This window comes from Oratosquilla oratoria, chromosome 27 (genome assembly GCF_046742065.1).
Source record: "Oratosquilla oratoria isolate Oo_2021 chromosome 27, ASM4674206v1, whole genome shotgun sequence".
NCBI classification, from domain to species: domain Eukaryota; kingdom Metazoa; phylum Arthropoda; class Malacostraca; order Stomatopoda; family Squillidae; genus Oratosquilla; species Oratosquilla oratoria.
Window position 1 is genome coordinate 16,081,218 of NC_134803.1, and position 14,769 is coordinate 16,095,986.

The window sequence follows — 14,769 nt, forward strand, 5'->3', positions numbered from 1 at the left end:
AGGAAGGTGAAGAAAAAGGAGAAGGGGTGGGGGATTACTGAGGAAAATGGGAGGAAATGAGGAAGGAGACGAATGGGCCCAGGATCTTAGGAGAAATGTAAACAAACGGGGGGCAGAATATACAGACGAACAACAAGGAAGCAGAGGTGTAAAGAGCAGATGTATAGATAATAGCAGCACAATGGAAAGAGATGGTAACTGCTTTTATGGATTTAAAGAGGGAGGAGGGGGACAACCTTCCCCAACTAGTAAATCTAGAGGAGAAACTAAAAAAAATTAATGAAGAATGAAAGGTTAGGTTTGACTAATTAACTCTAGTTACAGAGAAAGTTGATAAACTGAAAGAAATAAGAAAAGAGAATCAAAATCTAACTAAAGAAGTAGAAGAATTAAAAAGACAGTTAAGAGAGGTAAAGGAAGAGTATGAGGAATTAAAGAGGAATAATATAGAAAATAAAGAGTCCATAACAAAAGAAGTGGTTGGAAAAGGTTCAGGAGAATAACAAAATTGAATTTAGGGATATAGTGAAACAACAGATGAAGGAACAACCTGAAGGCACAGTTATTAAAGTGATGACAGAGAAGGAGAATATAGTAAGAGACTTAGCAGATAAAAATAAATGTATAATCATATAAGGGATGGAAGAGAAGTATAATCTAGGGACTACAAGAATAAAGGAGGAAAAGGAAAAAGTAAATAGCATATTAGGAATAGTTCAAGATGAACCAGAAATAGGGAAACAAATAGAAGAAATGTATTGTCTCGGGAAATACAATACTGTAAAGACCAGACCAATTAAGGTTAAATTCAGGTCATAAACGACAGCAGAGAATATCTTTGCAAAAACAGGGAAACTAGCAGACAGTGAGCAATTTAAATAGGTATGGATAAAAAGAGAAATGAATAAAGAGGAGAGGATGAGAAAGCAAAAAGACTAGAAGCAAAGGAAAAAAAAAAAAACGAGAAAAGAACAGAGACAGAAGGAGAAATTCTATTGGATAGTGGATATGAAAGTGAGGAAATGGTTCATAGGAGAGAGAAATGAAAGGGAAACAGAAAACACAATGGGAGCAGCAGAAAATTAAAAGTGTCTTACACAACTATAGATGGATTAATAACAGGCTTGAACAAACAGTGTAGGACATGGTGCATATAATTGTTGGATTAGAAACAAAGAGGTAGAACAAGGGGATGGAGTTATGTTACTGACTAAGAAGGATATGAATGTGAGGAATGTCACATATAAAAAGAATAGTGTAGAGATGATTATGATGGAAGTGGAGGACATGGATGGGAAGAGCAGGAAGTTTGTAGTAAATTATGTGCCTCCTAAAATGGCTTCGTGGGAAGAGAGAGAACACAAAAATATGTTAGAAGATACAAGGATATCACTAAGTAAGATTATTGAAGATGGAGGATGAATAATTATAATGGGTGACTTTAACTGTAAAGAAATCTGCTGGGAAGAGATGACCTATGGGGAAATGTATTACTTGATATGATTATTGAACATACAATGACACAATGGATACAAGAGAATACTAGGTATAGAAATGAGGAAGAACCATCAAGACTGGACCTAATAATCACATCAGAACCCAAAATAGTGGACAAGATCAAATACAAAACAATAATAAGTAAAAGTGACCACATATTGGTTGAACTGGAACTAAACGAGAAAAAATACATAAAAAAAAAAACGAACAATATATTAAGGGAAGATTGATGTATGAAAAAACAAACTTTGACAAAATGAAAGAATTCTTTCAAAAAGCTGACTGGGAAAGAATACACAAGGAGGAAACAACAGTAGAAGAGATATGGAGTATTTTGACAAAAATTTAAAAAGGAGTGGAAAAGTATGTGCCATGACAGAAACAAGAAAAAGGATATGTAAAGTGCTGGTACAACAAAAGATGTAGGGTGTTAAAAGACAAAAGGGATAAAGTTTGGATAAAATGGAAAAAAACACAAAAAACCTGAAAAATGGAGAATATATACTTGTTATAGAAATTTATATGTACAAGTGCGCAGAGAAGAAAAGAGAAGATACAAAAAAGATGTCATAAAAAAATTTAAAGATCAACCAAAACTATTTTACAGATTTGTAAACAAACTGAAAAACAAACAAGAATTAGAGAAGCTACGATAAGGAGGAGTCAAATACACAGAGGAAATAGAAATGGCAGAAATTATGAACAAGCATTTTAAATCTGTGTTTACAAGGGAGAACATACAACCCAGAGATATCGAATGGGAGGAGAGAGTTCCCCCTATGAAAGAGATAGAAGTATCAAGAAATGAAATAATGAAACACTTGAGTAATCTCGATGTCAGAAAATCGCATGGACCAGATGAAATTGCAAACTTTGAAAGAATGCAGGAATGAACTAACAGACAAAATACATAGTCTAATAAACAGTTCATTGAAAGAAGGAAAAGTTCCAGAAGATTGGAGAAGAGCAAATATAGTACCTATATATAAAGGGGGAAACAAGGAAGACCCTACTACCTATAGACTGGTCTCTCTTATAAGTACGATAGCTAAAATCTGTGAAAGAACTATCAAAACTAGATGGGTAAAGCATTTGGAAAAAAACAATGTACTAAGTCCAAGACAATTTGGATTTAGATAAGGACGATCATGCGTCACAAACTTAATGTGTTTCTATTCAAGGCTAATAGATGTAATACAAGAAAGAGATGGATGGGCTGATTGTGCATTTCTAGACCTGAAAAGAGCTTTTGATAAGGTGCCACATAAGAGGTTGCACACGTAGGCGTCATGAGGAGCAAGTGGATTCGCGACGCTGCCATATCGGCGTCTTGATTATATTTATTGTAGTCGCCCCTGTGTTTTTACATTCTTCCAAATGTGCCCTGAATCCTATTCTCTGTGGTTTTCAAAATTCGTGGGTGAAAGAGAGAACGATCGATATAAGCGGTGACTATATTTTATGATGCGAGTATTATTATGACACGTCGTACGGCTGGCATTGGCTGCTGCCCGCGAGATTTAAGTCCGGAGTGAAGTGGTTAAGAAATTAGAAACTTCAGGAGGAATACAGGACAAACTACTGAAGTGGATGGAAGTCTTCTTGCATGAAAGAAAAATGAGTGATGAGAGACAAACACTCTAATTGGGATGAAGTGATAAGTGGTGTTCCACAAGGAACAGTTTTGGCCCCAATAATGTTTGCTATATATATTAATGATATGGATGAAGGAATTGAAAGTTATATGAGCTTCCTTGTGGATGATGCAAAATTGTTGAAAAAAGTGACCACTGAAGAAGATTGAGAGTCGCTACAGAGTGATCTCAATAAAGTATGGGAATGAAGTAGGAAGTGGGAGATGGAATTCAATATCAAGAAGTGTAGTATAATGGAATTTGGAGGAAGCAAAAAAAGAATAGTGGGATCATATAAATTGGTAGAAGAAATAAAAAATGTAAGATAAGAAGGACCTGGGAGTCATTATTATGAATATGTCACCTGAGAAGCATATAAATAAGATTTTTGGAGAAACGTATAATTTGATAAGAACAAAGTGGTTTTTATCTACCTGGATGAAGAAATGGTGAAGAAAATACTAGTTACCTTGATAAGACCAAGATTGGAATATGCAGCGACAATGTGGTCACCAAGTACAAAAAAATGTATAACAAAACTTGAAAGAATACAAAGAGCAATTACAAAACTAGCACCAACACCCTCAGAACTATCATATGAAGAGAGACTAACAAAACTTGAGCTACAGAAATTAGAACAAAGAAGAGAGAGAGGCTTGATAACTATTTATAGAATCATGAAAGGCATAGAAACTATTGATAGAGAGGATCTAATAAAATGGGATAGTAGAGATACAAGAGGACACGGAAAGAAAATCAAGACAGTTATAGAAGGGACCTGAAAAAGAACAGCTTTCCCCACAAAGTAATAGACATCTGGAATAAGTTGGACTAAAAAGTGGTGCGTGCAAAAACAATTCATGAATTTAATTTTTTTTTTAGATAAAATGATATATGAAGATGGGACACCACGAGCATAGCTCCCCTTCCTGTAAAATACAACTAGGTAAATACACAAAGAAGACCCATCTAACTACAGACTGGTCTCACTAACAAGCATGGTAGCAAAAATTTGTGAAAAAGTTGTCAAAAATAGATGGGTTAAGCATTTGTAAGAAAAAACTATACTGAATCCAAACCAATTTCGATTCAGACAAGGAAGATCATGTACAACAAACTTGATTTGCTTCTATTCAAGACTAATAGACATAATACAAGAGAGAGATGGGTGGGCAGACTGTGCCTTTCTGGACCTACAAAAGGCATTTGATAAGGTACCACATAAAAACATTAATAAAGAAGATCGAGTCAATAGGTGGCATCAGAGGAAAATTATTGGAATGGATGAAAGACTTGCTGATTGGGAGGAAAATGAGAGTAGTAATTAGAGATAAATTCTCAAACTGGGAAGAAGTGATAAGCGGTGTCCCGCAGGGATCAGTACTGGCCCTGATCATGTTTGCCATATACATTAATAACATAGATGGTGTAGAGTGTTATATAAATTTCTTTGCAGATGATGCAAAGATACTAAAGACGGTAAAAACGGAGGAAGACTGCAACTCATTGCAACAAGATCTAGACAAGATCTGGTATTGGACTCAAAAGTGGGAAGTACAATTCAATATAAAGAAATGTAGTATAATGGAATTTGGAAAGAGTAAAAACAGAATATCAAAAGCTTACAAAATTGGTGAAGAGGTGAAAAAAGTAAACTCGGAGAAAGATCTTAGAGTGATGATCAGCAAGGACATAACACTGATTAAGCATATTGATAAAATATTGGGAGAAACCTACAATTTATAGAGGTCAATTAAAGTGGCGTTTGCTTATTTGGATGAGGAAATGATAATTTTTTTTTTAACTATACTAATAAGACCAAAACTTGAGTATGCAGCAACACTATGGACACCCAGTACCAAAAAGAATATAAAAAAAAATTGATAGAATACAAAGAGCAACAACAAAACTAGCACCAACTCTTTCCGAACTGACATATAAGCAAAGACTGTCCAAACTAGAATTACCAACTTTGGAACAAAGAAGGGAAAGAGGAGACTTGCTGACTCTCTATAGAATAATGAAAGGAATGGAAGTCTTAGATAAGAATGACTTGTTAATATGGCATAATGGTAAAACAAGAGGACACGAAAAAAAACTAAAAAAAGGATAGTTACTGAAGAGATCTGAAAAGGAACAGCTTCCCACACAGAGTGATAGATACTTGGAACAAATTAAACAACAATACAGTGTGTGCAAACACTATTCAAGATTTTAAGAAAAAACTTGATGCTGAGAGATACAAAGACAGGTCACCACGAGCATAGCTCTCCTTCCGTATAATACAACTAGGTAAATACACACACACACACACAAGAAAAATCCAGAAAAATCGAAATTAATTGTTCCTCAAGGAAATATAATTCTATGTTGAATGCTCACCGTGTACTGAAAACGTTTTCTCGCTACCTTCTAGCGAGTCAGCAAATGTTGCCACAAACTTCAAGATGCACTAAGAATGTTGTCAAATGATGTTCCTATAGTTTTCTATACATGTAAAAGTGATATGAAGTCAGAGAAAGCTTGAAAGGAACTTAAAATTGAGAATGGTATATGCCGTTGAGCGCAATTGTGGAAAAAAATCAGAAAATGGCATAAGCAGTTGGAGACAGTTAACAGGTTAAGAAATGGAGTGAAAACAGTGAAAATTATGAAATTGCCTTAAAAGAAATAGTAGAACAATCATTCAAGTAATTAAAGAAAAAGCAAATTGGGTTAGAGATACTGTGGATAGAAAAAATGTATAGTGGTATATTGTAATGGAAAAATATGGTCTAGTGAGGTACATGAGAGAAAAAGCAGAAAAAGAAACAGCATTATCAATTCTAAAAGAAATACAAGATGGAAGTCGAGAAAGACATAGACGTGTATCGAATGGGACATTATTCTACAGAAAGAAATCGACCACTAAAAATAAAACTAAGATCACAAATAGTAGTAGAAGATATATTAGAAAAGCAAGTAAGCTAGCAAGGAGTGAACATTACAACAAGATATGGATAAAAAGAGAGATGAGTTTTGAGGAAATAGAAAAAGAGAAAATATCAAAAGGTGAAGCTAAGGGAAAAAATGTGAAGAGAACAGAGACTGAAAGCAAAGAGGGTTATAGACATGAGGCTGAGTAAATGGTACACCAGAATGTGCAAAACAAAACCAGAAAACAAGATAAAGAAAAAAATCAAAAGGGGACTATACTAACATTAATGAATTAATCTAAGGATTGAATGAACTAAATGATTACCTGTCAGATAAAAAACCAGACATAATGGGAATTGTGGCGATGAAATTAAGAGGTCCACTATGTAGATAAAATGTAAATAAAATTGAATACAAACCATCATTTGGAAAGAGTGACCACATACTAACAGAAGCTGAACTAAAGGAAGATACATAGGGAGAAAAATGAAAAGTACAAAAAGGAAGATTGATGTAGAATAAAATGGACTTTGGAAAACTACAGAAATTCTTTCAAAATGTAAATTGGGAAAATTTTTACATTGAACAGACAAAAGTGGAAGTGAAATGGGCAATCTTTATGGAAATCTATAATGGAGTGAATACTGGTGGGTACATACCAAGATAGAAACAAGAGAGGGTGTATATTAAATTCTGGTTCAACAGAAGATGCAGTGAGGCAAAAGACAAAAAAGACAAAGTTTGGAAAAGATGGAGAAAAGAAAAAAAAATGGAAGCAAATTTGTATAAACTACAGTAATGAATATGTAAAAGTGCTCAGAGAGGAAAAAAGAGACTATGAAAAAGACATCATAGAAAAATACAAGGATCAACCCAATGTATTCTATAGATATGTGAATGGTAAACTTAAGGAGGTACGCTACACCTGGGGGTCATTTTCTAAACTATTTAGAGTAAGGAGCTGAAACTTCTCAGGTAAATAGGTATCCATGTTGCCTGGAGAGAGAAAAGAGTGCTGGAGGACTGGAGGAGTGCATGTATAGTTCCACTTTACAAGGGAAAATGGGACAAGTGTGAGTATAGTAGTTTTAGAGGGATTAGCTTGTTAAGTGTAGTTGGGAAGGCTTATGGGAGGATCTTGATCGAGAGGATTAGGAGAGGAAGAGAGGGAGTAATTGGTGAGGAACAGTGTGGATTTAGGACAGATAGAGGTTGTGTAGATCAGATCTTTTTGGTAAGACAGATATGTGAGAAAGCTATAGGAAAGAGGAAGGATGTTTTTTGGGCTTTCATGGATCTGGAAAAGGCTTACGATAGGGTAGACAGGAAGGCACTATGGGAGGTTTTGCAGATATACGGGATAGGAGGAAAGCTTCTAGGAGCTGTCAAGAGTTTTTACGAGAGTGGTAGAGCATGTGTCAGGATAAGAAATGGAGAGAGTGAGTGGTTTGAGGTAAAGGTGGGACTTCATCAAGGATGTGTTATGTCGCCCTGGCTGTTCAACTTGTACATGGATAGGGTGGTGCAAGAGGTAAATGCAAAGGTGGTGGGTCAGGGATTGGAGATGGTTAAAGAAAATGGAGAAAAGTGGGAGGTGAGCCAGCTGTTGTTTGTGGACGACACTGTGCTTGTGGCAGGATTGGAAGAGGGATTGAGGAAGTTGGTGACAGAGTTTGGGAGAGTGTGTGAAAGAAGAAAGCTGAAGATAAATGTGGGTAAAAGTAAGGTGATGAGATGTACAAGAGGAGAAAGTGGCAGCAGACTGGAAGTGAGCATTGAGGGAGAGCGGCTGGAGGAAGTGGATCATTTTAGATACTTGGGTGCAAATGTGGCAGGAAAAGGTGGAGTAGAGGTGGAGGTAGAATGTAGATTGAGAGAAGCGAGTAAATGCCTTGGTGGACTAAAAAGTGTAATGAGGAACAGACACATGGGAATGGATGCTAAGTGGAGACTGTATGAAGGAGTGATTGTGCCAACAGCACTGTATGGAGCAGAAACAGCAAATTAGGTTTGTGGTACACGATCTTCCACTCCTAAAGCCAAATTGTTTAGGGATTACTATCTTATTTTCTTCCAAGTGTTTGTTCCATTTATTTCTGATGACTTTTTCACATATTTTTGCTACTGTGCTTGTAAGGGATACCGGTCTGAAATTTGTAGGATCTTCTTTGTTTCCTCCTTTATATAATGGTATTATGTTTGCATCTTTCCAATCTTGCAGTACCTTTCCTTCTTTGAGTGAGAAGTGTATTATTTTGTATAGTTTGTCTGTCAGTTCGTCTATACACTCTTTCAGTATTCAATTTGCAATTCCATCTGGTCCATGCGGTTTCCTGACATCTAGGTTTTTTATTTGATCTCTTATTTCTTTTTGTGTTACCTTTATTTCTTTCATTTTGGGTGATCTTTCTTGTTTTCTATCTTCCCAAAATTGTGAGCTCTCAATTGTAAAAACTGACTTGAAATGTCTGATAATGACTTCTGCCATTTCTGTCATCTATATATTCTTTATCTCCTTCACACAATTTCACTATTTCATGTTCATTTATATATCTGTAAAAGAGTTTAGGTTGATCCTTACATTTGTCTATAATATCTTTTTCATAATTTCTTTTTTCTTTCCTGCGTATATTCACATATTTGTTCCTAAGTTTTATATATGTTTGCCATTTGGATGTTTTCTTTTTTTTCTTTTTTCAATCTTTTCCAGGGTTTGTCTCTTCTGTCTCTAGCCTCACTGCACCTTTTGTTATACCAACACTTTATATAAATCTCTTTTTGTTTCTTTTCTGGTACATATTTGTCAATTCCTTCCTTGTGCTTTTCTTTGAATACGTTCAGAGTTGGGCAGGTGAAAAAAAGAAAGGGAGACATTTTTGAGGAAAATGGAAGGAAATAAGGAAGGGGACGAATGGGCCCCAGACATCAGAAGGGGTGTCAACAAAAGGTGTGCAGAACACACAAACGAGGTGGAACAGGGGAGCAGAGGTATCAAGAGCAGAAATATAGATAATAGCAGCACAATGGAAAGAGAGGATAACTACTTTTATGGATTTAATGAGGAAGGAGATGACAACCTCCACCGGCTAGTAAATCTAGAGAAACTTAAAAAAAAAAAAAAAAGCATGGGAGGTTAGGTTTAACAATTTTACACTAGTTACACAAAAAGTTGATAAACTGGAAGAATTAAAGGAGACTCAAAACCTAACTAAAGAAATAGAAGAATTAAAAAGACAGTTAAAAGAAGTAAAAGATGAGAATGAGGAATTAAAGAACAATAAAGAGAATAAAGAGTCCATAGCAAAAGAGGTACAGAGTTGGAGAAAAGTCCAAGAGAACAACAAAATTGAATTTAGAGATATAGCAAAACAACAGATGAAAAAACAAACTATGGACACAGTTATTAAAGTGATGAGAGAAAAGGAGAATATAGTAAGAGACTTAGCAGATAAAAAGAAATGTATGATTATATTAGGGATGGAAGAGAAGCATAATCCAAATAGGAGTAAAAGAGTAAAGGATAAGGAAAAAGTAAACAAGATATTAAAAGTAGTTCAAGAAGATGGACAAGAAACAGGGAAAGAAATTGAAGAAATATATGGAATAGGGAAATAGAATATAGATAAGACCAGACCAATTAAGGTTTAATTCAGGTAACAAACGACAGCAGAGAATACCTTATCAAAAACAGGGAAACTAGCAAAAAGTAATCTGTATAAACAGGTATGGAAAAAAGAGAGATGAATAAAGAGGAAAAAGAGGAAAAGAAAACAAAAAGAATTGAAGCTAAGGAAGAAAATGAGAACAGAACAGAGTCAGACAAAGAGAAATTCTATTGGAGAGTAGTGGATATGAAAGTGAGGAAATGGTTCATAGCAGAGAAAAATGGAAGGGAAAGAGAAAACAGGATGGAGGTAGCAGAAAATTAAGTGTCTTACACAAATATACATGGATTAATAACAGGCTTGAATGAACTGAATGATTATCTGAAGGAAAAAGAACAGGATATAATGGGAATTGTAGAGACAAAACTGAAAGGTCCACTACCACCCAACACTGTAGGAAATTGTGCATATGACTATTGGATTAGAAACATAGAAGTAAAACAAGGGGGTGGAGTTATGTTCCTGACTAAGAAGGATATAGATGTGAGGAATGTTACATATAGAAAGAATAGAGTAGAGATGATTATGATGGAAATAGAGGACAGGGGGCAAGAAGAGCAGGAAGTTTGTGGTAAATCATGGCTTCATGGGAAGAGAGAGAACACAAAAATATGTTAGAAGACACAAGGATAACACAAAATAAGATAATGGAAGATGGAGGAAAAATAGTTATAATGGGTGACTTTAATTGTAAAGAAATCTTATGGGAAGAGATGACAGTGAAAGGGGGAGATGACCTATAGGGAAATGCACTTCTTGATATGATTATAGAACATATAATGACACAACAGATACAAAAGGATATTAGGTATAGAAATGAGGAAGAACCATCAAGACTGGACCTAGTAATCACATCAGAACCTGAAATAGTGGACAAAACTGAATACAAGACACCAATAAGTAAAACTGACCACATATTAGTTGAACTGGAACTAAATGAGGAAAAATATAAGAAAAAAAAATGAACAATATAGAAAGGGAAGATGGATGTATGGAAAAACAAATTTTTATGAAATAAGACAATTATTTAAAAAAGCAGACTGGGAAAGGATACACAAGGAAGAAACAACAGAAGAGAAATGGAAAATTTTGACAAAAAATTTAGAAAGGAGTAGAAAAGTATGTTCCAAGACAGAAACAAGAAAAAGGATATGTCGAGTGTTGGTACAACAAAAGATGTAGAGAGTTAAAAGACAAAAGGGACAAAGCTTGGATAAAATGGAAAAAAGACAAAAGACCTGAAAAATGGAATATGTATAAGTGTGCAGAGCAGAAAAGAGAAAGTATGAAAAAGATATCATAGAAAAATGTAAAGATCAACCAAAACTATTTTACAGATTTGTAAACAAACTGAAAAACAAACAAGATTTAGAGAAACTACAAGGAGTAGTTGAATACACAGAGGAGATAGAAATGGTAGAAATGATAAACAAGCATTTTAAATCAGTGTTTACAAGGGAGAACATACAACCCAGAGATATCGAGTGGGAGGAGAAAGTCCCCCCTATGAAAGAGATAGAAGTGACAAGGAATGAAACAATGAATCATTTGAGTAATTTCGATGTCAGAAAATTGCATGGACCCGATGAAATGGCAAACTGGATTTTGAGAGAATGCAGGAATGAACTAACAGATAAAATACATAGTCTAATGAGCAGTTCATTGAAAGAAGGAAAAGTTCCAGAAGATTGGTGAAGAGCAAATATAGTACCTATATATAAAGGGGGAAACAAGGAAGACCCTACTAATTATAGACTGGTCTCTCTTACAAATACAATAACTAAAACTTGTGAAAGAATCATCAAAACTAGATGCGTAAGGCATTTGGAAAAAACAATGTACTAAATCCAAAGCAATTTAGATTTAGACAAGGATGACCATGCGCCACAAACTTAATGTGTTTCTATTCAAGACTAATAGATGTAATACAAGAAAGAGATGGATGGGCTGATTGTGCATTTCTAGACCAAAAAAAAAAAGCTTTTGTTAAGGTGCCACTTAAGAAATTGCTAAAGAAATTAGAAACTGAAGGAGGAATACAGGGCAAACTGCTCAAGTGGATGGAAGACTTCTTGCATGAAAGAAAAATGAGAGTGGTGATAAGAGACAAACACTCTAATTGGGATGAAGTGATTAGTGGAGTTCCACAAGGAACAGTTCTGGTCCCAATAATGTTTGCTATATATATTAATGATATGGATGAAGGAATTGAAAGTTATACAAGCTTCTTTATGGATGATGCAAAATTGTTGAAAAAAGTGAACACTGTAGAAGATAGTGAGTCGCTACAGAGTGATCTCAATAAAGTATGGGAATGGAGTAGGAAGTGGGAGATGGAATTCAATATTAACCCCTTCCATACGGTGCCGCACACATAGGCGTCATGAGGAGCAAGTGGATTCGCGACGCTGCCATATCGGCGTCTTGATTATATTTATTGTAGTCGCCCCTGTGTTTTTACATTCTCTCAAATGTGCCCTGAATCCCATTCTCTGTGGTTTTCAAAATTCGCGGGTGAAAGAGAGAACGATCAATATAAGCGGTGACTATATTTTATGATGCGAGTATTATTACATGTCGTACGGCTGGCATTGGCTGCTGCCCGCGAGATTTAAGTTCCGTACTGAAGTGGTTAAGAAGTGTAGTATAATGGAATTTGGAAGAAGCAAAAAAAGAATAGTAGGATCATATAAATTGGGAGAAGAAATAAAAAAAAATAGAAAATGAGAAGGACCTGGGAGTCATTATTATGAATAATATGTCCCCTGAGAAACATATAAACAAAATTTTTGGAGAAACTTATAATTTAATAAGAACAATCAAAGTGACATTTACATACCTGGACAAAGAAATGGTGAAGAAAATACTGGTCATTTTGATAAGACCAAGATTGGAGTATGCAGATGGTTTCCCTCCACTGCATTATTATATGGCAAACCCCCACCTCCTGCTTGTCCACTCAAACTACTTTAAAAAGCAGATAGGAACCTCCTTTACACCATCCACTTCATTCTTGAGCTTTCTCTCAAGTTTCCTACATCTTCACCTGTTCTTCCAAAAACCATTATATCCTTTTGCTAAGTACTTCTCACATTCATATCTTCTTAGAAAAATTTGACGTGTTCACTCTCTTCCTCTCCTAAATCCACACTGCCCTTCCATCAACATATGCCCATATATCTTACAAGACTCAATAGACTGATACCTCTAAAACTAACAAATTCACACTTGTCTCCCTTCCCCTCATACAGTGAAGCTATTCATACACTTCTCAAACCCACTGGAACATTTCCCTCACATGATATACACTGGAGATCTCACCAACCACACCATTTTGAATTTTGTAATTGTCTTTTCTCATTGAATAATTAGTTGCAGGTCCTTTTGAGATTTCTATTAGTGATACATTGTATGCTTTGGCACTTAATTTCTTTTTTCAATCATATCTTCAAGCATAAATATTATTAAGAACTTTTTTTGCAACTTGCAGTCTTCCTCATCTTTAATCTTCTTACCATGTATTTAAATAGTTGTATTTACCTAGTTGTATTTTGCAGGAAGAGAGCTATGTTCATTGTGACCCACTATTTTATTTTTCTGCATCCAGCTTTTTCTTAAAGTCATGTATAGTTTTAGCACTCACTGTTTCATCTTTCAGTTTGTTCCAGATATCTATCACTCTGTGTGGGAAGCTATTTTCTTTTTTCAGATCTCTTCTGTAACTCTCTTTCAAAAGTTTCTTCTCGTGTCCTCTTGTATTTCTTCTGTCCCATTTTAGTAGGTCTTCCCTATCAAGAATTTCCATCCCTTTCATAATTCCATAAATGTTATCAAATCACCTCTTTCTCTTCTTTGTTCCAGGGTTGTTAAATCTAGTTTATTCAATCTTTGTTCCTATGTCAAAGTGTTGGTGCCATCTTTGTTCTTGCTCTTTGAATTCTTTCTAGTTTCTTTATGTTGTTTTTTTTTGGTACTAGGTGTCCATAGTGATGCTGTGTATTCCAATTTTGGTTTTATCAGTGTAACTAGTATTTTCTTTACCATTTCTTCATCCATGTAGTCAAAAGCTACTTTCATTGATCTTAGTAAGTTAAAAGTTTCTCCAACAAATTTGTTGACATGATTGTCTGGTGTCATGTCATTTGAGATAGTTACTCCTAGGTCCTTTTCAGAGTTTACTTTTCAACTTCCTTTGTACCAATTTTATATTGACCATGATTCTATTTTTGCTTTTTCCAAATGTATTTAGTATTTGTACAACACTTAATAGGTCCCAGTGAATAGAGATACATTTTATCAACCACAATGCACTTTAATTCTAAGCCATCAACATTGGGAGATCCATTGAGGCCAACATGCAGAAAATGAAATGTGGTACAGCCAAGGACTCAAATGCGGCTAGCATGTGACAAGTGCTGTTGTGACTTAACCAACTGCTCCATCAAATGTGTGCGAGTGTATGTGTGTATGTGTGTGGGGGGGGAGAAGAACTGAAATAAGAAAATATTAGTATCCAGCATCCACTCACCTGACAATGCCCATATACATGACTTCTTTGTGCTTGATATCATTGACCAGAGAGAAGCCAATTTTATTGAGAGATACTTTAAATTCTTGCTGTATCCTTTCTAGCTCTACAGCACAAAGTGCAGATGATGCAACACTAAGCTCATCAGTAAACAAAAGGCACCGCTGAGGACCTTCAAGGAATACTGCCCAGTGAAGGGTTCCATCTACCATGCTCCCTCGGTCATCCTGTAAGAAGTGAGACAGGTTATGAAAATAAATTCTTCTTATCCCAAGTGAGATGTGTTATACAATCTACAATCTTATTAACTGTTCCTAATACAAAGCTGATATCTTCAGAGTACAGTACACAATCATTTCTCCAAAATTATAAATTCCAAAAAGATTTTTTTTTTTTTTTTAACTTCCTACCACTGCCCAGATCCAAATATTATTTGCAGCACTACAACAATCCTCAGCAGTTGTAGATAGAAGGTATTCAATGAGCATAAAAAGTGTAATTACCTAGTTGTACTTATCTAACTATGATT

General features: G+C 35.2%; 1 protein-coding gene across 11 annotated transcripts in view; it reads right to left on the reverse strand.

Moving 5' to 3' along the window:
* Window positions 1–14,769, reverse strand: part of Vps13 (vacuolar protein sorting 13C) — a 1,483,510-nt gene that overhangs the window by 258,410 nt on the left and 1,210,331 nt on the right. For all 11 annotated transcript variants that reach the window (XM_076210284.1, XM_076210280.1, XM_076210283.1 and 8 more), the window contains one exon: window positions 14,241–14,467. In XM_076210284.1, coding sequence (XP_076066399.1) covers window positions 14,241–14,467 — 227 coding nt within the window. The remainder of the gene's footprint in view (window positions 1–14,240; window positions 14,468–14,769) is intronic.